At 38.1% G+C, this 27807-nt stretch overlaps 1 protein-coding gene across 3 annotated transcripts; it reads left to right on the top strand.

The window, feature by feature from the left end:
* Positions 1–81: 81 nt before the first annotated feature.
* Positions 82–27419, top strand: TBC1D15 (TBC1 domain family member 15). 3 transcript variants are annotated; one of them, XM_015855801.2, is made up of 17 exons: positions 82–135; positions 7714–7812; positions 8039–8113; positions 8798–8936; positions 10903–11113; positions 14547–14649; positions 15553–15750; positions 17052–17180; positions 18822–18925; positions 19203–19297; positions 20757–20873; positions 22491–22591; positions 23291–23390; positions 23749–23846; positions 24701–24817; positions 25358–25444; positions 26077–27419. In XM_015855801.2, exons 1-17 carry the CDS (start codon positions 112–114, stop codon positions 26281–26283), a joined length of 2004 nt encoding a protein of 667 aa, XP_015711287.2. In that variant the 5' UTR covers positions 82–111; the 3' UTR covers positions 26284–27419. The 3 variants fall into 3 exon arrangements, 2 of the variants coding, with proteins under 2 accessions (XP_015711287.2, XP_085393038.1); XR_014942388.1 differs by lacking the exon at positions 23291–23390; XM_085536912.1 differs by lacking the exons at positions 82–135; positions 7714–7812; positions 8039–8113; ... (3 more) ...; positions 15553–15750; positions 17052–17180 and adding an exon at positions 18286–18427.
* The last annotated feature ends 388 nt before the right edge of the window (positions 27420–27807 follow it).

Consider the following 27807-nt stretch of genomic DNA (forward strand, 5'->3'; position numbering starts at 1 on the left):
CGTCTCCCCCCTTTTGCGCATGCACCGCCCGCCTTGGGGCCGCCGGGTGTTGTTGTGGGTCAGCGTGGAAGCACGTGAAGAGCGCAACGTCATCATAAACACTCCGACAACATGGCGGCGCCTCCGAGCGGCAAGGTAATGAGCGCTGCCGAGGGAATAAAGCCCCCTCCTCTATCAGAGGCCGAGGGGTGGTGGAGCTACAGGGTCTCTGTGTAGCTCCGGGGGCTTTTTGTCTCTGTGAGGCGTATTGGGTTCCTGTCACGGCCGCCTGGGCCTGGTGGTGCCGGGAGGCCGCGGGCTCTGCTCCGGGCGGGCCGCTGTGTGGCACTCGGGTTCTCCCGGCCTGTGTGTGCCCGCCCGCTTTGCTCACAGCGCCGTTCCGAAATGCAGAGAGGTTTGGGGATGAAGCCGAGGGCTGGGATGAGCTCGGGTGTCCTCTCTGCCCTTAAGTCCTCAGGGGAAGGCTTTGCCAGGGAAATGGGTGTCTTCCCCCTGCGGAAAGGTTGTTTGGTCGGGCAGCTTTACCGTATCCTCTCTTACAGCTCAGAAATCACCTTTACTGCTGTTAGGCATTCAAGTTCTAGTGTAGCTGATCTGGGATGACCTCCTGGCTGTTTCCTGATACACCAGTTTAGTGGGTTATGTGAAAGAATATGTACTGCTGTATTTCTTATCCACTCAATCCTGGAAGTGAAGTAGATAGTTTTCATTCATGGCTTTAATGCTGGGATCCTCATCTTATTTAAGAGCATCTTCCCCAAAAGTCTGAAAATTAAATCTTGAGATCATCCTAGTTGTTAAAATCCAGATTAAATGGTAGTTTATCTGATGCCTGCTGTCGTTTTGCATTGTTTTTCACATCAGTTTTTATCAAGAACTTAGCAAAGTTTGTTTCTAAAGGCAGCTCTATTATCACAGTTATCAGTAATATTGCTGGGGGGTTTGCTTGTGAATGTAGTGTGTATTTGTTGTTCATTTAACTCAAAGTCAGTTTGCCCAAATTTGTGCAGGTCTCTGTGTTGTTGCAGTTACTCCGTGCTTGTGGTTATATAGAATTACCTGGATGGGAAAAGACCTTGAAGATCATCAAGTCCAACCACAGCCTAACCATAGTACCCTAGCTCTAACAACCCTCTGCTAAATCATATCCCTGAGCACCACATGCAAACGGCTCCTAAACACAGCCAGGGATGGCGATTCAACCACCTCCCTGGGGAGCCTATTCCAGTACTTTAATACCCTTTCTGTAAAGAAGTGCTTCCTAATATCCAACCTAAACTTACCTTGGTGCAACTTGAGGCCATTTCCCCTCCTCCTGTCACCAGTGAGACCTGCCCCACTCTCACTGTAAGCACCTTTCAGGTACTGGAAGAGAGCAATAAGGTCTCCCCTCAGCCTCCTTTTCCCCAGACTAAACAGCCCCAGCTCCCTCAGCCTCTCCTCATAGGGTTGATTCTCCAAGCCCTTCACAAGCCTCGTTGCCCTTCTCTGGACCTGCTCCAGTACCTCCATGTCTTTCCTGTGCTGAGGTGCCCAAAAATGTTAACACCGCTTCTGATTCAGCTTTCTGCCTGTTCTTCATGCTGTTTAATTATGGTATCTCGCTAAAGTAAGAGCTCTTGAAACAGAGAACAAAATGACAGTTGTGTTTTCTAAAGCATCACAAAATAGTTGACATGTGCAGATTCATCCTTCTGGAGGCCTCGCCACCTGCGTGTTACACTTCTGCTTGCTTGGATGCTGTACTCCTTTGATCACTAAGTGATTTGGTTTAGAAAGATGGAAGAAAACACAAAGAAAGGTGCTGGGTTACTATTTCATTAGTTTATGGAAGGCACTGGGTCACAAGTTCCTTCTGCAGGTGGCAGCAGGATTCTAAATGGCCTCACAAACTCATTAAACTTCACTGCAGGTGGAATAAACGCTGTGTAACTTGGTATTCTCATGTAGGGCTTTCTGCATTTTGGTGTTTTTCTAAATGATGAGGGTCCTAAATTACTTCTGCTTTTCCTTCTGGCTGGGCAGTGTTTTAATGATGATACCTCAGGTGAGAGATGTTTGGGAGAGTAGCGGGTATGATCTTGTGGAGTGCTTTAGGTTCATTTGGCAGAGCTCCTTGCTCACTAACACAAAAGTAATGCATTTTATTGTGTAAATAATTTTATACACAGTGTATATTGTGATATACTAAAGAGCTGTGATAGCCTTGGCTCAGATTTCATGAATCACAGAATCACAGAATGGCCTGGGTTGAAAAGGACCACAGTGATCATTGAGTTTCAACCCCTGCTGTGTGCAGGGCTGCCAACCACCAGACCAGGCTGCCCAGAGCCACATCCAGCCTGGCCTTGAATGCCTCCAGGGATGGGGCATCCACAGCCTCCTTGGACAACCTGTTCCAATGTGTTACCACCCTCTGAGTGAAAAAACTCCTCCTAAAAGATATGAAATCTTCCCTCAGCAAATCATATCAGAATGAGGCTTTTATTTTTACCCCGTGTTCTTTCCCCTTCTGTCATGGCTTTTTCTTTTCTGTTAAATTTTGTATCCCAGATATTACTAATAGCAGTGGATTCACAACTTTATTTCATACTATCTCCTGTTTTTTGTTTGGTTGGTTTTTTGCAGTTCTCTGGTTTCTATTTCATACATGAATGTGGTATGATGTGTAGTTACCTCATGCAACTGTATGTACTGCTTTCCTTTAGATTCCTTTTTGCTCCTTCTTTTTTACCGTGGAGACTTTTTTAGTGTTTTTCTCAGTACAGTTAACACAGTTCCAGGAAACTTAATGCTGTTGAGTGTCAGTAAGGTCTTTCATTTTCTGAGCTTTTGGCTTTATTCATGAAAGCAGGTGCATCATCTCCTTTTGTTGCTTATTTTCCTGACTTAAGAGAGCTTTCTGGACCAACTCTCACCCCTATAATGGAAAATGGCTTCAGAAAATGAGGTAGAAAGTTGTTTGTGGGGAGAAGTACAAATGTAGCCTGTCAGCATATAGGCTATTATTTCAGCTGTTCTAAAGACAGTAATGATTTTTGGTTTATGTTCTAGGAGTTGAGTCTATCTTCAGCATATGGGCTGTTAGATCTTTCTCAAATTACCAGCTGACGCATGGGCTGTCAGAGAAGTTATTTGTCATTTGCTTGTGTCCTTGCTCTTCAAGTTAAAGCTTGATCTAAGCTCCGATATTTGCCCATGTTTTAGAAGTGTTAGAGTAGCAATGTAGGTATTACCAAACAGCAATGTAAATGCTGTACGGTGTGTATCTGATGTCATTGAGATCTTTTCATAGCAAGGATCAACAGAGATCTACTGCCCTGTCATGCTGTAAAGCAGGGTGCTTCTCTTATGATATATGGTTCCCATTGTTGCAAGCTTTCTCACATGAATATTTGTATTTTGCTTTCATTTCCCTGTTTGGAAACTGGTTGTAAGAGTTTTTTATATATCTAAGACTGGCAGGGTGAGAAATTTTACTGTCTTAGGAAACAGGTTGAGCCATAGACTTAGCAAACAAGATGTACAAGGAAAACTTTATCCACCTGGTAAACTCAGATATCTTCTTAGATATCTTCTTTGGAGCAAAAGATGATGTTGGTCAACTGACATGAGCTTAATGCTTTGCAGAGTACTCGGAGATGGTGGTGTCTGGTGACTGGCAGTGGACTGATGTTGCAGTGCCCAGCGATGTGCCTGTTGATGGCTGAGCAATATTAATAAGCCCTGGAGAAGGCTCAGCTGTTAAAAAGAGGGAGGTGGAAATTAAAGCAGTATGATGCAAATTTGTAAATTGAGATCTATTTTTTTCTAACTTAAAGACCAGCTCTGAACTATGGCATTAGATTTTATTGATAGAAGTTAGAACAGCTGCTGACTACATTGTATTTATTTTATTGGCTTGTGGTGACTTCCTTTCTGTGTTGCATCTTTTATTATTTCCCTTCTGTAAAAAGGTACCTTCTATAATAGCATCTGTAGAATAAGATGCTGATCAGCTGCTCTGTCTGTTGTTAATGCTTGCGGGCAGACCCATTTTTCCTTAATTTGTAGCCTGTAGAGCATTCAGACTTCTACTCAATGGCTTTCTTGTGAGCATGTTTGCTTGCTGCTTCAGCTGTTGAATCCATGATGAGATCTTTTACCTGATGTTATGAGGCAAAAAATAGAGAAAAGTTGTGGATTTGTGCAGTGCCACAATATCAGTGATCCGAGGTGGCTGGTTCACTCTGTAAGTGCCGTGTCTCTAATGAGCTGGATGATGCCTTGGAAGAGTGATTAAGGCCCTGCTTTGGAATTTCTGGCAGGAAAGGAAATTGTGTGTAAGGATATGGGAACAAAGTGTGAAGTACATAAAAGACAGAGCTAACAAGGTTGTGGCACAGCCTCTCCACTTTCTCAAACATCCTGTGTTGGACAAGTTGCTGGTGTATGACAGAGAGGTGAAAGAGGGAGTGTAAGGTGTCAGCAGCGAGTGCATGGTAGCATAGAGTCACAGAGTAGTTTGTGTTGGAAGGTGCCTTAAAAGACTATCCAGTTCCAACCTTGCCTGCCATGGGCAGGGCTGCCACCCACTGGATCAGGCTGCCCAGTTCCCCATCCAGCCTGGCCTTGAACACCTCCAGGGATGATGGGGCATCCACAGCTTCTCTGGGTAACCTGTGCCGATGGCTCACCACCTTCTGAGTGGTGAAAAGTTTTTGTGTACTTTGTGTACACACAAAGTAAAAACTTTTTCCTATATCTAACTTAAAAATATCCTCTTCTTGGTTAAAGCCAATATCCCTTGTCTTATCACTGCACTCCTTGCTAAAGTGTACCCCTTCGTCTTTCCTGTAAACCACCTTTAGGTGCTGGAGGGCTGCAATGAGGTCTCCCTTGAGATGTCTTCAAGCTGAACAAGCCATAGATGAGATGCTCCAGCCTTCTCATCATCTCTCATGGCTTCCTTCAGACTCACTGAGCAACTGTCTTTTTTGTTAAGGGAAACAATTCTTTCCCTCACCCTGCTGTTTGCCCCTCTTTTGATGCAGCCCAGAGTATGATCGGCTTCTGATCTGCAAATGCACACTGCTGGCTCATATCAATTAGTGTTGTCCAGCACAGACAGGATGGGTATTAATGGTTAAGACAGGCAGGACCACCTGTTCTGTTTAGCACTTCTGTTGCCTACACCTCTTTGGGTGCAGTGTTGTAAGTCTCTCACCAGCTGGTTGCACAGAACCATAAATTGTCATCAAATGAGCAGAGTTTAATCTAAAACATTTGTTTGTGGTCTAGCATGTATTGTAATTGTTGATATGTTATGGTGAAGGCCTTCTTATGTATATCTTTGACAGCAAAATGCAACAAGCATTACCTATTGACTCCTTCTGTTTTATAGGGCTGGTGGAAAACAGCCATTGTGCAGCTTGCCTGAGTTTTGTGCTGTGGTTGCCTTGTTTTTACAGCCCCTCTGTTAGTTTAGTTGGTAGAATGGCCACTGTCTCGGCATGGCACGGAGTTGATAATGACTGACTGGAATGAATGGTGAATGCCATATCTTTCTTCAAATTAGATACCTTGTTGTGTCTTCTGTGCTACCATATGTGCGAGACTCAAGCTTGTTTCTTCAGTGTTTTGTTGGATTATAAAAAAACAGCTTCTTAAGCTGGGATGTGTTCAGTATTTGATAACAGAAGTAGTAAATACAAGATTAGATTTGTCAGAATAAAGCCTGACAACTCAGCCTCAAGGTGTGGTGTTTTTTGATGGGGGGGGGTAATGGTAGGAATCAAGCAAACTGCACTGTGGGAAGGGCTCTGTTTTACAGACATCCTCTGAACTTCTGGGCAGGTTCCAAGTTCTTCGATTTCACTGTGTGTTATGCAGAGCAATGTAGAATCTTCCAGGTGTGTGATTACTGTCACGTCAGATGGTGTTAATGGATGAAAAAGAATGTGAACGTTAATAATTAAACTGGTAGCTGTAGGGTTGTTGTGATAGCATGGAATAACTAGTAAAATATGGAGGTGTCATTTATTATACTTAGTGAAATTACACAGAAATGCACATCTACCAGAATAACTCCAGAGCAGAGTTTTGTATGGAACAGCTGTCCCAGTGATTGATCTCTTTGGTTCATACTTCTAATTGCGGTGTCAGATCAGGTCCAAATACTGGAAGGTACAATTTAAATATCATCTAAAGTTCATAGAATCACAGAATGGCTTAGGTTGAAAAGGACCACAATGATCATCAAGTTTTAACCCCCCTGCTATGTGCAGGGTCACCAACCACCAGACCAGGCTGCCCAGAGCCACATCCAGCCTGGCCTTGAATGCCTCCAGGGATGGGGCATCCACAACCTCCTTGGGCAACCTGTGCCAGTGCTCTGTGTGAATAACTTCCTCCTAATATCTAACCTAAACCTCCCCTGTCTCAGTAGTGGTGTTTAAACAGAGACTGAATTTCAGAGCAGGTGTTTGTTAGAAATAGGAGGATCTTATTTGATTATTATTATTTAGTAGAAAAAAGGAAAACCTATAATAGAGGAAAGAAAAGAAGATTTCTAGTCTTTGGAAGTGAACTCAATAGTATTGCCATTAGTCCTTCAAGGAGTTTAGACTAAGTGACCTCATCAGCTCCTACGAGCAACATTTCTGTGATTAAATCTGACACTATCATTTTTCCTTCTGTAAAGTGAGGAGAAACTTGAGAAATAAGTATACAATGGAAAGAGCAAGTAAACAGAATTTTATTGCTATTTTTAAGCTCTGTATTTTGTAGCCAGCAAGTTTGCACACCTGAACTTTTGGCTTACTGGCCTGGCTGCAAATGTGATGGTTTTAAAACTCTGATGAATTAGTGTGTTCAGAAACAGATATCGATATTGTAGCACTAAAGAAACATACGTTCTCTCACTGAGTAGTTAAGAAATTATTTTATTTTGCCTTAAGGAATATGCATTTCTTAGGGCAGCATTTGCTGCTTAGTTTGAAAAAACAAATATAATCACAGGAAATTACTGCACAATCTTATCTTGGTGTATTAGGGACTTTTAGCTCTGGAAGACCTGTTTAAAAAGGGCTTGTTTACATTCTTTATAGAGCTCTGGTATGCAGTGTAGCTTAGAAGAACCTGCTGGATTTTGGTAGAGAAGAACTGTTGGTTTTTTATTTTTATTTTTTAAAAAGCATCATCAGAATTGTATGAGGGTTGTTGCCTGCGGATGTGAAGTTAGGTGGGCATTGCATCATCCTGTGCACCTCTCTTATCTGACCTGCGTATTCCAGCACTGAAATGGAACCTTTGCTACTCACCCTGAGTGTAGGGCTGTTTTTGGTTTAAGTTTAGGTTATCAGTTCAATGTGGCTAAATAGCAAATGGGGGAAAGGTGAGCCATGTAAGAAAGTCTTCTAATATTTTAAATGCTGTTTAGTGCTTTTATATGAACCTCTGTCTGCTAGTTTAAGAAATAAAAACAACTGGCTATTGAATGCATTCTTGTGACTTTCTGACAAAGTAATAATAGCTGCTCTATTGGTTAGAGAATAAATCTAATCAGTTCTAGTTTCTGTTGTTTCTTGATATATGTGAGAATCTTAGAAGGGGAGGAAAAAAAAAAAGATGAAAATGTAAGAAGCTTCAGGCGTTCACTTCAATTTCTGTAGGTGGATCAAAATGATAATGGATAATGATCTGTCTCCTATTCCATTCTATTCTTTGTTTTAGGTTTTATATGAGCAAGATGGAGTGTTCATTCATCCGTCCTGTGGAAAAAATGATGATCAGGATAACTACATATCAGGAGTACTACGTGTTATAGAGAAGGTATTTGTACAGTACAGCTGTAGAAGCCTCTTACATTGATTGGCCAAGCTATTGTGTTTGAGAAGTCTTAAATATTTTCTTCAGTATTGGATTTCATTAATGAATGAGCACTGCATTTTTTTGACATCTGCATCATTTATATGTAGTATAAGTTGTCCCTGAATCATACTTTGTGTAAATAGGGGGATGTGTAATTTGTTATACAGATTTATTGTTTGTATTGCAGGAAAATGAAGTTATTGTAGACTGGAGGCCACAGGATGATACTTTGGATACTTCTAATATCCTCTGTGCAGGAAAGGTATGTTTGTTAGTTACGAATGCTCTTCATTCTGTTTTTCTAGAGATTTGATTTTTGTGGGAACTTATGGGTTGGTGACCTCATAACTGGAGGTAAAATCTGTGTACATGACTGTCGTTGGTGTTAATAGCTATATGTTGGAATATCTGTGCAGACTATGGCCTGGTCTGGGTTGTGGGGGTGTGTGTTTTATGTGTATACATAAAATAAAGGCAGAACTGTCTGAGTAACAAAGACCAAATGAGCATAAGCAAATCACAGTCACCAATCTCCCTGCATCTATTTTGTTGGATGGTGGTGATTCATTCTCATAATTAGACTCTAAACAGAGAGACGCTGTTCTAATGTGAAATATTTGAAGTCTGTTGAAGTTCTAAGATCCAGTGGTTAAGCTGTGTTGAAAGGATGTGATAAAACAGGAAGATGAAAGTTTTATGTTTAAATCAAGTTTTGTGTTGGTGTAGTCTGTGAAAGAGGCTTGAATATTTTAGCACCATGTTGAATTTAAGTAAAACCTTTTTTCTTCTTAGTTCTTGTCATAAATAGAAATTTCCTGCGTTGTGTGTTACAAACTTAACACCAAAAATTCTTTTTATCTGTGAAAATGAAGTTTCTCTTTCTTCTGCTTGTTGAATCTGGGAATCTTCTCTTTTGCTTTTATTGATGGCTGCTCTCTTTGCTTAGGATTCCAGTTCTGTGGTAGAGTGGACTCCAGCTCCCAAAGAAAAGTCCTCCCGAGGAGCAGACCGTCCAAACAATTATGAAGCAGAATGGGACATGGTCACCACTGTCTCTTTTAAAAAGAAGCCCCATTCAAATGGAGGTACTTCAAAAATAAGTGAACTTTTTCTTTCTTCTGACTTGTAATTGAAGAATTGTCTTCATAATCCATTATAATGGATTTCAGTCGGAATTGAAAAGATGGGCTCATTTGTGGCAAGAGGTGAATTGAATGAGTGTGGAAATGCAATTCAGCAAGTAATACCTGCTTTCTGCTTCCAATCCAATTTCTTCTCTGAATTAGTAGAGAAGTATATAGAAAATAATTGGTAAATCTAACAGTGTGTGGTTAGGAAGTTTAAATGGTCTGACAGTTTTGTCTGCGTTGAACTCCTAGAATCACAGAATCATAGAACTGATGACCTTTAAGGTCTTTTTCAACCTGAGCAAGTCCAACCACATCCCAGTCATACAACCCTCTGCTAAATCATGTCCCTGAGCACCACATCTAAATGGTTTTTAAACGTATCTAGGGATGGTGACTCAACCACCTCCCTGGGGAGCCTATTCCAGTGCTTGACAACCCTTTCTGTAAAGAAGTTTTTCCTGATATCCAGCGTAAACGTACTTTGGCACAATTTGAGGCCATTTCCTCTCATCCTGTCACCATTGAGAAGAGACCAGCCCCGCTCTCACTGTAAGCACCTTTCAGGTACTGGAAGAGAGCAATAAGGTCTCCCCTCAGCCTCCTTTTACCCCAGACTAAGCAGCCCTTTTTCCTTCAGTCGCTCCTATGGGATTTGAACAAAATGTATTATTAGAGAGGAAAAAAAAAAAAAAAGTAGTTTACTATTCAAATGTTCTTCAGTGTTGGAACAGCAGGGGGGCATGGAACGGATAGTTATGTTGATACTTGAAAATGTTATGTTCATACTTAGAAAACCTATTTTGTCTAATGAATGTACTTTGGGAAAATAATTTCGTAGCTACATTATTGTTATCTCAGTAGGTATGTCATTTAAAAAAAAAATCATAGCTTTTTCCTCTGATTCATCACCATATTTTTCTTTATAATTCTTATTTCTTTGTGTTTATCGGCCTGGAACTGCAGACCTTTGTGGTTGTTTTTCCATTACTGTGGTAGTTTTAAATAGTGCTGGCTGTCATATGTATCATTTATGAGTATAGGGTTTGGACTTCAAACTGTGAACGTTTTGGGGTAAAGTGCAATCCTAGCTTATACAACTCTGTTTGAAAAGAGCTTCCAAGGTGATACAGGGCTAAATCTGTCAGGCATAGAATGTTTTATTATGCTGTTGGTTTGTATTGGTTTTTTTTTTCTTAATTTTTAAGAGGCAGAGTCCATCTTGATGCAAAGTAAGTGTCAGTGAGTCCTGTTGACTTAGATTATATATTTGTTATTACTTCTTTATTTCTGATGGCTGTTATTTGATGGTAGTGGGATGGAGTATGTGCCAGTGTCTCTATAGGCAGGCTGGCTCTTTCCAGTTTCCTAGTGGAATAACACTGAATCCCTTTGTTTTGAATGTGTTACCCTCTTGCACAGATTCATACAGTAAGGGAGGAAACAGCTTTTCAATTCCATCTCCCTTTTATTGGTTGCAGCCTGACATGGCATGTGCATAGTGTGCAGCATATGCTATGCAGTATATACAGTATTATACAGGATTATACGGTATTATTATGTATATTACATCTAGTTTGAATGAGCAGTGTTACCATATGAAGGTGCTGGTGGGATTTACAATGTTGCTTCAGTTTTGTATTACAGTTGTACATTACTCCTGGATCATTTTAATACACTGTTGGCAGATCTTAAAGGAAGCGGTCTGATGGAACTGGTTACTTCAGAAGTCTGTACAAGATGAGAAAACACTATGAGAAATGGCTGTAGTAGTTATAATACATGTATATTAATCAGAACTAATGCTGGGTTTTTGTTTACTGTGGGTTATTTGGCTTGTTTAGAGGAACAGGGACAGATAATAGATTTGTAGTTGCTAATACTGAAAGCCAAACTAAAATCACATGATAATTTTGTTTTTAAGGTGCTACAAATCACACTAATGGAGAAAGCACGTGGTCGTTCCTGTTCAGTTTGACAGATCTGAAATCAATCAAGCAAAACAAAGAAGGAATGGGATGGTCTTATTTGGTCTTTTGTCTGAAGGATGACGTGAAGCTTCCAGCTCTACACTTTCATCATGGAGACAGCAAGCTTTTTATTAAATGCCTTGAAAATCATGTGGTGCTGAGAGAGTAAGTATCAGACCATCTTATCCTGATTTAAAATTTGGATTGTTGGTTTACTTATTTGATTCTTCAGTGAGTTTCAGATTAATGCTTTTGGATGTATTTTATGATCCCTTTTTTTTGTTAGTACAATCAATTTGCAAGGTGTCTACAACTGTGATTTTATGTACTGAATATATGGGCTGAAGTTTTAAATTGCGAATTGTTTAATAAACCGCTTCAGAATTTGCTGAGGCTTCATCATGCCTCAGTAGCTCCCTCTAGTGGATTCAGAGGCTTCTCCTGAACATTCAGATGATGTAAAGTCTTTCGTGAGCAGCTACTTGGGATAACTTGTGTTTAAAATTTGAGACCTACTTCTACAAGGAAAATATCTGAATATTGCCATTGGTATGGGATCCAGTGAGCATATAAGATACAGTACTTTAAATCACTTGATATGTAAATATTTTGCCACAGAACTCAATTCTGTAATTTCTTTCTATGTGGGATATATATTACATTTGGTCTTTATTCTTCAAACTGGTTTTTGGAGTGTAAATGTAGTTAGACTTTATCATGATGTTAAATACTTGAGTTTTGTGCTATATTTATATAGTTTTATCTATAGGCTTTTTACCCAAATATAAGTCTTTCTGTTGGGCATGGCATAGATGTATAATAAAATGTTTTACTATCATCGTTTAATCACAAAGATAATATAAAAAGACAACAGGGTAAGTGAGACTAGGCAGAGCATTAAGAAACAAGACATTTCATCTATGTAATATACACTGTGTTTTATTAGCATTACTCACAACACGTTCTGATGAAAGACATGAAGGCAGATAATGAAATGGCTTTGAGAATCGTTATAGAGGGCCCTTCTCATGATGGGAACGTTGAGAATGTCAGAGTTGCATTCAGTGAGTCGGTAAAGCTGGGGCCTAAGTATTATTGTTATGCTAAGTGCAAGCCAATAGGAGATGAGTGTTGTATAGTCATTGAACTGATCTGCAAAAGGATGTGTGAGGATGTGGTGGCCAAGTTTGTGATAAGTAGTCAACTGCTTAGAGAAGGTAATATGGTCAGTGTTGGTAGCATTGTCTGCAAGCCTTTAAAGAAAGATATCTGTGAAGACCGAAGCAGGAGGGTGGTAGGGAGCCAAGGTGAAGAGATAGTTTAGAATATTCTTCATACACTTGGAAGCTAGGAAACCATGAGTGACAGCTTCAGTTAGTTCCAATTCTGTAGAGTCATGTGCAACAAATAATTGTAAGCCACATTGCTACATAAAATTGATGTATTGGTGAGTAATTGAATGGAGGTGAAACAGGTAAGGATTTTGGTTCCTATTTCAAACACTGTCTCTTTCAGATAGTCAGTGGTGAATAGTTGGCCACTTAACCGTTCTTGCTTTATTTCACCCAGTAGATGCTTAGTTCTTGTCCTTTGTAGCCTCTTGTCAGGTGGTGTGGATGTTCCTGCAGCAAGAGTACAAAACGTTTCCTCTCAGATTGGAGAGGAAACTGTGTGTATAGAGGCTTCCATGTCCTCAGATCTGTTCTTAAAAGGCTTGTGCAGTCTGATCCAGCAGCTGAATGCACAGGAGAGTTCAGGAGTGCTTAATAGATAGCGTTTCCTGGTATGGGAAGGTAGGGAAGCTTGAGGTGATATCTGAGCATTTGGAATGTGCAGAGCTGCACACTATTTCTGTGTGAGACTGTACTGTGTGATGCAGGCTGGAAAAGCAGATACTTTAGGAAATTAGTATGTAGTTTGAGAATTGTGATGAAGCTATGAAAATTAAATTTGCATGAAGTCAAGCATTGAGCTGAACAGGAACTTCCAGTTTTAGTTAGAATACTTCTATTTTCCTCTTCCTTTTAAGGTCTATTTTTGGCACCGAAGTCTTCTCTGTGGTCTATTCATGTATGACTTTTTTCTTTCTTTTGTAATAAAATAATACATTAAGTAACTTGTGGAGATGACAAACCATTCTTTGTACATATGTCAATCCAGCTACTTATGCTGGATAAATACATAGAGTATCTAAGCACACAGCCCCCCTCATAGGGAAAGATGTTTTCTGGATTGCTTAAGGAAGTAAGCAGCAACACAATTACTTGTTATTCCAACTTTTCTATCTATGTAGGTATCAGGTACGGAAGTGAAGACAGAATTAAGCTTTTTCCTAAAGTACTTTCCTGTCTTAATTGTTTTCTTCCTCTGCTTATGCTACCTCAAAGGTTTTTGCCTTTCATTGCCACTGTGCCTTTTAGAATGTTGTGACGTTGCTGAAATTGGAATGCGTGCGGGAGCTAAACCTGAACAAAATACCTGTAATCTGTCACTTTAAAGAGTTTTCTTTTAGTTTTTTTGCACCAGGCTAATACTGAGAAAATAGCACGCTGATGACACTTTCTAACTTTCAGTATTGTGAACAAATGTTTAATCAAGTTTCTAATTCATAAGTGTGTTTTAAGCATTAGCCAAGTAGCCGCCCATACTGAACAGGCTGTCCAGAGCAAATGTTTAATTACAATGGAAGCATCGTACAAAGATATTTGTTCTTTTAGTTAAGAAAAACATGGTATGTCACTCAGCCTTTGCCCCATGCAGCTTTTTTAGTAAAAGCCAGTTGAGCGTCATTAACTTTTTCTGCCTCAGATCTTTGGCTGTGGTGTCTGGTTGTTTCAAAATGAGATCTCTTGTTGGATTTCATATCCGACAGCGTTCTGTCATGTTGGAATTGAAGATAGATAAGGCTTATTAGAAAGTTCTTATCTTTGATTTTAATAACATGGTAGATGATGCAGGTATTAATAAAAATAAAAGTAATTTCTTTTTGAAAACTAGAAATAGTGAATTTAAACTTCGGGAAAGAGTGATATAGTAAGGTGTTTTATAAATGCAGGTCTGTGCAGTGGGTTAGGATTAGGCTGCAAAGAGCTTAGCATTCTCCAGCCTGGCTACTAACTCCAAGGCTTGAACATCGGGTTGGCTTCTGAACTGTTGTCGCTGCTTTAGTACATTGAGCTGTAAGTGACGTGAGTTCTTTTCACACACAGTTATGTTAAAGGTGTTGCAGTGTATGTGTTGAGTTTGACTATCTTCAAGGATTTCCTTTCCTGTCATCTTTTTTGGTCCACTCTCAAATATAGAAAATATTTACTCTGAAAGTTGGCATCCTCATGTAATTTCTCATTACAGCATAGTAATCTTTTGTAAAGGTACAGAATATAACTCGGGATGCATGATGTAATCTCATTTAAAAAAAAGAAAGTCCTGTTTTCTAAAGTGTTAGCATATGGAGTCTTGCCAATAGTGATCTTTCATCGTACTTGTTTTCCTTGCACAAAACCTGAAATGTGACTTTTAAAACCTGTAAATGTTCTAAAATGTTTTCAAGAAAAACAGGTGGTGCTCACAGAAACCCCGTGCTTTAATTTTATTGTAGATCTCCACAGGATAAACTCATTCTTCTTGTGAACTCTCAGAACAAGTCTCTGTCTCAATCATTTGAAAATCTCCTAGATGAACCATCATATGGCTTACTGCAGGTATGTATTGTTTGTTTGTTTGTATTTGGAAGGAGTTTATTAAAAGAAAAATGCCAGCCTTTCTACATCACAAAAATCTCCTTAGTCATTGCCATTCTAAGACCATTAATTGTATCCTAAAACACATGCTTACAGGTAAGCTGTTTAGTATGCTACTTGTTTCTTAATCTCCCTGTTTAAAACCTAAACCTATTCAAGTTACTTTTTCATGCAACCGTGTACATCTGGGTACAGATAGTTTTAGAAGTGGACAAGAAATTTCTGAACTTTCCTTGACCAAATATTCTCTTGTTTTCTGGTGGTTTCAAAGAGAGGCTGTAAATACAGCACAAAGAGTGCAGTATTGCTTAAAAGTTTTCCTTTTTTTCCTTAAAACTGTTTATCACTTGGTGGAGTTTATGGCCTTGTAAGGATCAGCAGCAAAATTTCTGGTGATTGAATGAGGCCAGAGTTCTGACCTACTGACTCATTTAATTTATGGAATCTTCAGAAGTGCATTAGTTTCTGGACTTAGTTGTCATATAAAAGTTTTCTATGAGATTGCTAGCAGAGTACTTGAACTTTCAAGGTACAATATGATGTAAAGGTAGACAAGCTTAGGCAGAAAAATGATATTTTGTGGCATTAATCACAGGAAAGTAAGCACCAAGTCTGATCTGATTGTATACGTAGGTCAGATTTACTCAGCATACTGCTATCTAATCTTTCAGTTCAATCAGTAGTATTATTTTAATACTTAGGTTCTCAATGTGTGATGAATGTACTGTGTGTAATTATACATGAAACTTCAATAACTTTGTGTCTTACTATGTTCTACTTGCTGTTTTTATCTCCTTTAAGCACGAGAATTCTAAATAAGGTGAGGCTTTTCATAATTTGCTTGTTTTCCTTGTTATAACACAGAAATGGAAGAAAGATCCATACACGGTAACAATGGGAAGGTTTTCCAAAGTCACAAACTATATTTTTGATAGCTTCCGATTAAGTGACCCTTCAACTCAAAGGCGACCACCCTCAGAAATGGCAGACTTCCTCAATGATGCTATTCCAGGGTTGAAGATAAATCAGCAGGAGGAACCAGGATTTGAAGTCATTACACGAGTGAGTGTAATTATGACACAGATGTATTGATTTATTTTTTTTTATGCATGTATTTAAGGGAATTGTAGGACTTGAAGTTTGGTGAGTTGTGCTGTTTACCCTTGGCAGCTGTGATGTGATATGTCTTGTCATTCATTGATGAGAGTAAAATCATCATGAGCCTCTTCTGGAATATGTCATGATTATGCCTGCAAATACAGATTTTTTCTCTTAAAACAAAAATGATCGTGATTGTTGAAGTGGGAATTATTTTTTTCATATGGAATATTGAAATTCCCTTCAAACTGAACTCTCATCTCATGCTTAATGTTTCCTCTATGGCTAGTTATTAAGTAAAATAGAGGTATGCGGACTAATAAATAACTTCTGTGGCTAATAACTGTTACGTTCCAGTTTGTTTTAAGAGGTTTAAGGAGATAGATTGTGAAGATTTAAAAAATATATATAAATTAAATTGGATAATCAGTGTTCACTGTCTGTAAGTGTATGGATTTATGTATCACTTGAACCAAAACTAGAATGAAGTTGTAGTTGAATCAGGATTCACTTTAGGCTTCTTTTGTCATCTTTTAGAGATGAGTGGAAAATACATCTTTGTAAATGCTTCTGATTACTATTAAAGGAGCTCATATGTTTTTAAACTATTCTGAATACTGTTTTTCCTTGAGGTAAGAATGTTCTTAATAGCTTAACAGTAGCTGTATGAACTATGCGGTTCTGAAGACTTATTGCCTAGCACTTAATTTATTAGTAGAAACAGCTACAATGATTTTTTTTTTAAGGGGTAGCTTACTTTAATTGATCTACTGCCATGCTGTTCAGTCTGGATTCAGATAACATCCTTGAACCTGAGTTTATTCTTCAATTCTCTCTTTAGATGCGCTAGTGCATGTCAAGAGTGAAGTGAAACTCCTTGTTGTCTTTGTTGGGTGCGCTTGCACCTACCTCAATAGTTGTTTAGAGGATTCGGTCCATGGGACTAACCTGAAAGTAGTTTGCAGGTGTTGGTAGAGATGGAAGGCTATGTCAAACACATCCTCTTCCAAAATCTGAAATACCAGCTTGGATAGTCAGGTCCTCAGCACGTTGCGTCTTGCCCTTTCTGCCTGTATCGCTCCATACGGCTCCCTAATGTAGACATACTAACTCTGAGGATCTAAGGCTAACGCAAATATGAGCATGAGAAAATATAGTTGGACTCAATATGAGGATCTAACAAGCTTAGTAGTATTTGTGTGATTGTTCAAAAAATGTTGAAGCATTTAATTGGGATTTGTATAACACCTTTATGTTTGTTACAGCTCGATCTAGGAGAACAGCCTGAAGTTAGTAGAAGAGAACCTGTGTCAGTTGAAGAATGGGCAAAAAATATGGATTCTGAAGGAAGAATTTTGAATGTAGACTACATAAAGCAGTCAATATTCAAAGGGGTAATCTGTTTTTCTAAAGTGCTTTTTCCCCCTTTCCAAACTATAGTTATGCTGGTTTTGTTATCCTTGTAATGCTTCATGCAGGACTTTGGGCGTGAGCTATTCAGTATTGTTGGAGTGCTAGACTATCAGGTTTATTCTTTTCTTCTTAAGGATGTTTTCTCATCCATCAAAAGCTTCCTTCTTTGCTGGGCATTTTACCTGGATTTGTCCCTTAGTACTAAACACTGGCCGATATTTATTATTTAGTTGCAAAATTGAGACCACTGAATGTGATTTCAGTCGCATCGATGCAAGTTTTATAAATTTTTATTATATGCTGTAACTATTCTACCTGATATTACTTCAGCATTGGATTGTTTTCCTTTTATTTTGTGGGAATCCTACTGCCTTAATTCTTTCTTTCTAAACTTGTTGATGCATGTTGATAAAAATGCAGTCTTCTGGGGGTTTAAGCGTGGGTAGAGAATGATAACATTGATATTACAGTTATTAAAAATACATACTGAAGAAGGTGGAGCAAGAATGAAAGATTTTTCAGTTTGTGTGCCTGTTCTTTAATATACTTGTGCCTGAGGTGTCCAGGTAAAGGACCCTTGTGCAGTCATGACAATTCCTATAAGCCTTTTTTCCCAGCCACTAATATTTCAATGTCACTTGTGTTTTCCATTGCCAGAGGAGCAAGCGTTCAATGTTATTTGTCTCAATAACAAATACTGGAGATCCATTAAATGGATTAATGGAGATCCGCTTTAAAGACAATGCTGCCCTTAAGTTGTTACATACTGGAAGAGTTCCAGTTACTGCTTGGCTGGAGCACCAAATTTCACTGGTTGATGTTAGTTACTGCATTATCTTCCTTGCCTTAATTCAATAGTAAATTAAATGGAAAAAATACAGCAAGGCATCAAGCAGTGAGACAGGAGTACGGCCTTGGACTGGTAAACTGTGGATTGGAGTCTTAGGAGTTGGAAAAGTCTCTTTTGATGTATGAGCTAGGATTCAGTTAGTACATTCTTCTCATATAGAAGTGATTACTTAGAAAGATGTCTGACAAATAGTGCCCTTCAGTGAACAGTGGTATTTTTGGTTGCTTAAAAGGCTCATCTGCATGTTGGCAGTGTCTTGTTAGATGAAACCATTTGTTTAGAAATGAAAGAAAATGGGAGGTTAGAACTCAAGATGAGTGTGTGGAGACAAAACTTGGCCAGTTGAATAGTATCATGTTCAAATGGAGAGATTTAAAGGTACTGTTTTTGTTTGTTTCTTAGTATCTGTTGTGCCCTTAAGGTGTTTAATTCAAGCAATGATGTAAAAATATTGCAAGAAATGTCATTTGAAAAGCTTTCTGTATTCTTAGGGAGGTATCCAATAGTGCTGCAGCTTAGAGCATATGTTTTTATTTCAGTCTTTTGATGAATCTAAGCAGTATTGCTGCTTAATCATGCTTAATCTCTGCCTCCTTTACCTTCAAATGTGTTACTTAGCAAATAAAGTTTGGCTGCAGTATAACAAAAAGGAGCTTATGAGTAAGTTTTGTTTGTCTTAAGCTGTTACCTTCAGAAACATTGTATTGCTGTAGGAGTGTTTCCTCACAAAACCCAGTTAATATTTTTGTTAACGTTTCCAATTTTTCCTCAGGGGCTTTGCCATACTCTAAGAAAAGAGGCGTGGAAATTTCTTTTGGGATATTTTCCTTGGAACAGCACTAAAGAAGAGAGAGCAAACTTGCAAAAGAGGAAAACGTGAGTCCAGTTTCAAGTTGCAAACCACATGAACTTGTTTGGTGGTTATTTTTAAGGTGTAACTTGAAAGGTAGCTGTTAAAGATAGTTCAGTGCAGTGAAGCGTTTGACAGATCTTCTTATAAAGATTATTACATTGAAGAGAAAACATTATATTGGCAGGTTGCTGTTACCCAATTCATTCCAGAGAACAAATAGAATACTTAAAATAAAATAAAAAGAAATGGAAATGCAGTGGTGGAAGTTGTTCTGGTTTCATAATGGTTTTTCTTCTTCAGGGATGAATATTTCAGGATGAAACTGCAGTGGAAGTCTGTCAGTGAGGAGCAGGAAAAACGAAATTCAAGATTAAGGGACTACAGGAGTCTCATAGGTAAATTTGATTTCAGAAACATGCAACTGTATGAACTGAAATCTTTGCAATTCAGCGTGAAATTGAAGAAATGTAAGCTTTTGAGTAGCCTACATGGGATGAGGCTCTAAATAACTAACATGTAGCTACTCTCAGAGATGCCTAAATTTTCTTATACACCTAAAACTTTTTCTGAATCAGAGTAAATTGGAGCTTTTACACCACAGTGCTGCAGAAGAGCTGGATTTTTTTTTGCTTCCCTTACTAAATGGAAATTCTTTTACTTTTTCCTTTGTATTTGAAAATGTCTTAAAATAATGGTAATACAGTAAGAATTTTATACTTGTGCTAAGGGTTAAGAAAGGTCTTGAGCTTTGTATAATGAGTGTGTACTTGTATACATCTTATTAACTGAAAATAACATTCAGTGTTCAAAAATGGCTGAAGTTCTGTTCTATGTATTTGAAACATAAGTGAGAATATTAAGCTTTTGTAAACTAGATCATAGAATCACAGAATGGCCAGGGTTGAAAAGGACCACAGTGATCATCCAGTTTCAACTCCCCTACTATGTGCAGGGCCACCAGACCAGGCTGCCCAGAGCCACATCCAGTCTGGCCTTGAATGCCTCCAGGGATGGGGAATCCATGACCTCCCTGGGCAACCTGTGCCAGTGCGTCACCACCCTGTGGATGAAAAACTTCCTCCTAATATCTAACCTAAACCTCCCCTGTATCAGTTTAAAACCATTTCCCCTTGTCCTAGCACTATCCACCCTCATAAACAGCCATTCCCCTTACTGTTTGTATGCTCCCTTCAAGTACTGGAGGGCCACAGTGAGATCTCCCTGGAGCCTTCTTTTCTCCACTAAAAGCTACGAAATGTCTATTTTAAGTGTTCTTTAAGTGTGCTTTAAGGATAAGAAAAAACAAAACAGACTTAAGATTTTTCATATTCTACTTTATTTAAGAACATGCTACATATTTGGTGTATTTGAGGCATCACCATTGTCTAGTGAGAGCAGTGGTTTCTGCTCAACATGAGCTATAAGAAATTGTTACAAAGAAGTTCTAATATAGTGAACTATGAGTGTCTTTTTGCTGATGGTGTGGTAACCTTCCTGCTGTGGTTTATGCTGCATCTCTTAAGTATTCGTGAATGATATTGCATAGCTAGCTTACATAGCATTGTTCTTAATCCCTGCAAGTGAAGAAAATTTCCACTGAATTATGATCAGGATTTTTTCCATTTAAAACAAACAAAAGCTTTCAAACTTTTTTTCTAATAAATAATCCTCTTATTTGAGAGATTTTCGTACTACTCAAGTATTCTTTGAGTCACACAACTGTTGTCTTCAAGACTTCAAAGCTTTGCAACATTGTTTGAGGGAATAAACTGCAGTTTAAAAAAAAATGCCTTATTAGATGCTGACTTTGTATAAAATGTTCTGAAAATGTTCTGAAATCTGGACTGTTTTTAGAGAAAGATGTAAACAGAACAGATAGAACAAATAAGTTCTATGAAGGTGAAGATAATCCAGGATTGATTTTACTCCATGATATTCTGATGACCTATTGCATGTATGACTTCGACTTAGGTAAGTTGTGCTCCTCTGAACCTAATGGCTGTTTTAGTTTTGATGTAAAGCTTTGCTTATGTTAAGATCTGCTAATACTGTTGATTTCATATTGCTTACAGTGCTTCCTTGAAATTCAAGGTTTGTATTTTAGTAATATAGGTAACTTTGCTTTTTCATTCTACTTCTCGCTTTCTCTTACCTTATCTCATATGTGTCTGAATTCATCAGCTGAGGTGGGATTGGGAATTAAGTGTCAGTTTACCTTCACTTTACCTTTACGGTTGTTTTCCTACAGTTGAGGCAGGTTTGCTTTTCAGAGTTTTTACTGGATTTAATAAAAAGGGATAAACCAGCAGCCACTGCCATAATTAAAACCTAACATGCTTAACCAGCTGTTTGTAAACATGACTGTATTTCTGAGTCCTTTAAAAGCTGGTTCTCAGGGTTTTTCCAAAACCATACTTGAGTGTATGCATCTTGCATAGATGGAAAAACACACAGTGCTGTTCTTAAGTCTCAGTATAGGTGAGATATTCCTATTGGGAGTGAATAGGTCTTTCCCGCTGTTTGTCACTTCTTCATCCCTAGCATGACATCTGGCTCTTCTGTGCTTATGGGTTACTGGTTCTTCTAAAGAAGAGTGTTGCGATTCTAAAATGTCTGTTTTGTGATGGATTCTGAAGGAAAAAATCAGAACAAATCTTTAATTGCTAATATGTTTGCTACAGAGATGTAGATCTTGTCAACTTTGTGCCTTCTGTCAAGTCTGTAAAAAGACTTAATCTTTGGCTTGAAAGAGAAAAGGAAAATTAAAACCAGAAAGTCTTCCTGAACCTGTTGTTGTTGTATGTCTTTCCATACTTCTACCTGCATTAACCTGCAGTAACAAGCATGAAATAAAAGCATGTTTACCACCTGGTCTATTAAAAACAGTTTTGGTGGCTTAGATTTGTACAGGGAAGGCGGCTTTTGTTTTACAAACAAGTAAGAATAGTGGAAATGCATCATGTGACATCATATGTCCAAGGGTTCTAAGCCACTTAAGTACTGATATAATTCTCATTTTAATATTTCAACAACAGCTACAGAGTCTGGTTAATGCCACAGATCCCCATATGGATAAAGGGGACAGATCAACTGTTCATATAACGTTTTATCAATGTATTTCTCAAGATAAATGATAATGAAACTAGTATTGATCTTTGAAAGACTTTTAAACTGTCTTGTACAGCAGCATTTTCTCTAGACTTATTTTTGCCTATAGTATTAAATGTGCAGTGGATAGATTTTTCTAACCTTTTTGAATTATTTACCTGTTTTCTGTTCTTTGTTCTATTTCACTTCTTGCACCTGCTCCCTATTTTCATGCTCACTAATTCCACTTCTTGTCAGTTGCTCGATTGTAATTACATTATTAAAAAATGTAACTGGCCACGCTTGAGTCTAAGTGAGAAATATATTAGACCAACTGCTGATGATAGACATGCACATAATTTAGGTTCCCCTTAGAGATGTTAGCAGTAGCAGTGAGACAACAGGTAAGTTGACTTGAACATCAATTGGTAACACTTGAAAAATGACTGCTTTACTGTTGAGTTTAACTAAATTCCTGCTCGTCTTTCTTTTTCTGTCAAGGTTATGTCCAAGGAATGAGTGACTTGCTTTCACCTGTCTTGTATGTTATGGAGAATGAAGTAGATGCCTTTTGGTGCTTTGTGTCATATATGGATCAAATGGTAAAAATAATTTGCTTTTTCTTGCCTACTTGTATTTAAAAAACAAAAGCTGTGGGTAGCATTTGGAGTTAAGTTTGTGAACTTGTTTGTTTAAAATACTTTTAAAGCAAGGATCCTCTGCTATATTTGAAGTCGATGTGTTTTGTCTCTGAAAGAAATTACAGTGGGTTGATAGTAATCTTTCTGTGTAATATGGATTGATTTGACTATTCAGAAATTCAGAGCTAGAATGCTCAGTTTTACATCTGTCAGGAGTTCTCTAGAAAGATTTTGTCCAGGAGTCTGGAGTTTAGATATCCCATAAACAGAAGCTTCTCTGATTTATGCATGTGGTGAAACAATGCATGACCATTACAACAGCAACAAAAGAAAAGCTGTCTTTTGTTTTGAGTACTGTGTTTCTGCTTGGCAGCACAGAGTGTAGGCTCATTTAAATTAAAATTATCATTTGTTACATAACAAAGTAAATGAGGGTGATGTTGGATAAGCATGGTTCACTGCTTAACTTCAACCTTTCTGTAAGAAGCAGACGATTCATTAATTACAGGTACTGTCCTTTAACTGCTCCACACGCTAAATACCTCAGTGATAAAAATCACTCGCTAGGATAAAACTTTGTTGTAATTAATCATATATGTAAATCTAAGTTGCCATTATGAGTTGATATAAATGACAGTGTGAATATTTTATTTCATCCAGCATCAGAATTTTGAAGAACAGATGCAGGGTATGAAGACACAACTAATTCAGCTGAGTACTTTGCTTCGTTTACTAGACAGTGGATTTTGCAGTTACTTAGGTAGGTGTGTTACTCATGCACAGTAACTAAAACAATTTACTATGTTCTGTATGCGCTGATATCCTGACCAGTCTTCAGACAAATTTCTAAGAGTAATATGATACAGCTACAGGACTTATTTAGAAGATTTCTAAATTAGAAACACCTTTAAGATTTCAGTAATGGCTTTGCATGTGTTGAAAAAGTGGCAGCTTGTTACTGACTTATGCCATTGTCCACCAAGTGTCATTGATTTTTGAAGAGGAGCTTCAGTTTTATCAATTGTATGGTTTTGTATTTTTAAAGTCTATTTTTCCCTATTTTTCTATTTGTCTTAACCAAATATGGTATTTATGCAATGTAATGCTCATATTCCTAGAATCTCAAGACTCAGGCTACCTTTATTTTTGCTTCCGATGGCTTCTCATCAGATTTAAAAGGGAATTTAGCTTTCAAGATATTCTTCGACTCTGGGAGGTAAGCAAGGATTTCATCACACCAAATCCAATGGTCTTTTTGGAGCCCTATGAAGTGTCCGTCCTTCTGTATGACAGCATAGATCATTCCACAAAGTGATCAATACTCTAATGGGCTAACTTAAAAATCTCTATTGGTGAAAGAGAAGACATATTAGCATATGTTATGTGTTTCTAGCCGTATCTTGAGATGTTAGGATGGGTTGAGTTGGCTTATTTTCATAAGGCTTGGACGGGACCTCTCAGATGAGACTCTGAAGTGAGAGTAGTAACTGGAGAGTATCAGTTTACCTTTTTGTTTGTGAAATACATCTTGTGCTGGGAGAAGTGGTATTGGTGTAACACTCATAAATATGGGACCCAGCATGTGCAAAACCAAAAGAATTCTCTTATTCTAAGGTATAAATATTCCATCTAACACACAGCAACAGCATGGAATGGGATATTGGTAGGAACATTCAACCTCTACTGCTGTACCAACACCATTGGCCTTTGAAGTTGTGGGTTGATGTCATAAAACAGGGTGCATTAATTTTAGAGCAACCCTTGTGTGTTTACTACAAGTATTCAGTGTCTTTGCTAGGAGATAGGGAATGGAGGTATATCTTGTTTTCCTTTTTTTTTTTCTGAAGGCTTTATGTTACCTTATAGTTGCCACTAACTTGAAGAGAAATTTCAAATGACTGTAGAAATAAGTAGTTTCCTCCAAAACCAGCTTGTTTTTTGTTAAACCTTTGTTAAAGGCTTTGTTAAGCCTTTTGTATTGAAGGTTTATTAAAACATTATTAACTAACATTTGCCTGTCTTTTCAGAGGAAGAGTGTAAACATTTCACAAGTTTCTCCTATTCTAACAGGTCATGTGGACAGGATTGCCGTGCCAGAATTTTCACCTTCTCCTCTGTTGTGCTATCTTAGAATCTGAAAAACAGCAAATCATGGAAAAGCAGTATGGCTTCAATGAAATATTAAAGGTACTGAGTTCTTGTGCGTTATTTAACTCCCTGGTGCTAATGCAGTGTCTGTTGTATTTCACGTGGGAGGGGGATGGGGAAGGTAAATACCGTCCTCTGAAGCATTACATTTGAACTGACTGTTTGCCATGCTTTCAGAATGATTTATTGGATGTCTGTGGTTAGTAAGATCATGAGCGTGGAAAATGATTCTCCCTGTTAAGCTGTTGCTTAGTATGTTTAATCTTAATTTTTGCTGTGTTTTTTATAATCTTATTTGATATCCCATAGACAGTATGATCTGGGGAGTAACCTGGGAGGGCTGGGTAGTTTGCCAGATATAGAAATATAATGGATTCCTCATACAGGTCTCAGTGATGGAAGCCAGGTATTGCATACATCTTTTAGTGTCCTTTGGTCAGTGCAAATAGGCAGTATGTTTAGCACTTCACATCTTAAGGGGCAGGCCCGTCAGATGATATTTATTCATGCAGTATATTTAACAGTGCAGCACTTTTTATGCAATTTGTTACATTTACTATTTGTGAATGTATTTTTTAGCATATCAATGAACTGTCCATGAAAATTGATGTGGAATATATACTCTGCAAAGCAGAAGCAATTTCTATGCAGATGATGGATTGCAAGGTAATGATATTTTGGACATATCTACTGTGAATAGTTGTGTTAAAACTAAGCAGTTGGCTCTGATTGTACAAGTTGTGAAATAACTTAATGTCTGGCTATGACAAAAGACATGTTGTGCCTGTATAGGCACCTGTATTCCAGAAGTCTTGTAAGCAAGGTTAGTTTTATAGGGAAATACAGTCCACTAATGGAAGGGTGAATCATGCCCTTTGAGTGTGATTTCTTAACTCACAGAATCACGGAATGGGTTGGGTTGGAAGGGACCTTTAAGATCATCTAGTTGCATAACCTCAGTACGAGTAAATTGATGAGCTTAAGGCAGATGAGGTGTAAGTTCCATTGAACTGAAGGAATACCAGATGAGCACCACAATTCACTAGGTAAAAATAATTTCAATAAGATGAAGTGTAATTTTAATAGTTGTATGGACTTTTATTTTGGGGATGAAGATGAATATCATTAATTGGTTACTAAGGCTTTCTTTTGGTGTCTGCTTGAGAAACAGATGCAGAAAATGGTACCATCGCTAAGAGATGTTTGTAATACAGCCAAATTCAGTTGATTGATTGCTTTGGGGAGGGGGAGCTTAAGAATAAAAAAAATAAAATCACTTTTCCCCTTTGCTCTTATAGGAATTGCCTCAAGCAGTCAGTGAGATCCTGGGGATAGAAAGCAGTTCTGTAACACCAGATTCAGATGCTGGTGAGGATGAAAGCGGAACTGTGCTGAGCTGTCCTACGTCATTGTATCAGAGTATCTCAACACCTGTAATTGCTGCCAATGGAACAAGAGACAGCACTCAGCAGATGTCTGAGATGCAGAGCTTGGCACCTGTGTAATTGCAGCTGATTAAGTTGAAGAAAGACTATACTGAGCACATTGTCTCCGAGCACTTGAGAGATGGATATTTAAAATTGGTGTCGATTAAGCTTTAAGGTTGGAAAGAAAATCTGTACTGTAATGCTCTTGCATTAAAGCTTTACAACATGACTCAACTTAACTATTTTTGTAGTTTCTTCTACCAAAATAGCCTTTTGTTTTCAATAACATTCCTTAATATTTTTGTAGCCAAGTGCATTTTCTTTTTTTCTGGTGAACTGGAAACGGATGGTGAGCAAAGAGGAATTGGGAAATGATGCTGAGCTTTCGCACGCATTGATCTGAGACGGTGCGAGCTCTTTGATTGGAGCAGATCCGCAGTTGTGCAGCTGAAACTGCGGTACAAAATTGACACGCTGAAGAGATGCCGATATGTTAAAGAGAATTTTGTAAATGAATGGGTTTTCCCTATTTCAAATGTTTACAAAAATACTTCGAAGTATTTGTTGCTGGTTGAATGTAGATTTGAAATGGACATTTTTACTTAGGCAGTTTAATGTCCAAATACTGAATTTTGTGTAACTGGGAGTGGATGAACGGTATATTTTTGCATTAACATATCTTCACTTTATATATGCATATATATATATATTTACACACATACACTATATACACAGATGTTTGTGAATACTAGAAGAGTAGTCATATTTTCAATATCTGAATAAACCCGACTGTTCATTCATATGAATTGGTCTGACCAAATTAATGCACAGCTCCAACTCGGGCTCTTTTTCAGAACTCTTTTCTAACTGAAGGTAACTCCTGTGAATACATTCAGTCTTACATTTGAGGTAATTTTGCGATGGTTTCTTGCAGACTTTACTAATGTTTTATCTTTGCTAATATATTAACTGATCAATTAACTACTTACACTGTTTTTATGCCAAGATTATTTGGAGAATTAATAAACAGGTTATTAAAAAGTAATCACAATTAACATTAATGCTTTTCTTTTTTGTATATGCAAAAGGCATTGTGAGTTTATTTCAGGCCGTGCTGATGTCTTTGACGTTATGTGAAATTTAACATAACTGATACAGTGTATTCATTTATTTGGTAACTACTGTACATATTATAAAATAAAAATCAAAGCTAATTTAGTGTTTTTAATTAAATCTTATTTAGAGAAAAATCTAGTTGTCTCTTTGATGGAAGAATGTGAGATAGAGGGGACAGCTCGCAACTCTTAGTCTATTCGCATTGTGCATTCTGTGTAGCTAAATGCAGTGGGAATATCTGCTTCTTACAGTGGTGCTTCCCTTTCATCTGGAGCCTCTTGATGGTGGGCATGAAGGAGCTTTCTTCTCTGCAGCGTTATTTGTACCATCTAAAGCAAATACAAGCAGTACAAAAGGGCTTTAATGGGTGAATAAAGTTGTTACAACTATCAGAGACCTGATTAAACTTCCCACACTGTTGTGAACAAGCACTGAAGAGCTGAATTGGTACAAGCTTTGTTTTTAATATTGCCCGCGTGCTATCTC

Source organism: Coturnix japonica, chromosome 1, assembly GCF_054131305.1.
Source record: "Coturnix japonica strain WE chromosome 1, WE-NBRP24, whole genome shotgun sequence".
In the NCBI taxonomy this organism is placed as follows: domain Eukaryota; kingdom Metazoa; phylum Chordata; class Aves; order Galliformes; family Phasianidae; genus Coturnix; species Coturnix japonica.

Bases quoted from the DNA above. Each gene is read 5' to 3' on its own strand.
- TBC1D15 (XM_015855801.2), top strand. From the start codon at position 112: ATGGCGGCGCCTCCGAGCGGCAAG. The intron at 15,751-17,051 runs GTGAGTGTAATT...TGTTTGTTACAG, and splicing joins GATTTGAAGTCATTACACGA to CTCGATCTAGGAGAACAGCC. The intron at 17,181-18,821 runs GTAATCTGTTTT...ATTTTTCCTCAG, and splicing joins AGCAGTCAATATTCAAAGGG to GGGCTTTGCCATACTCTAAG.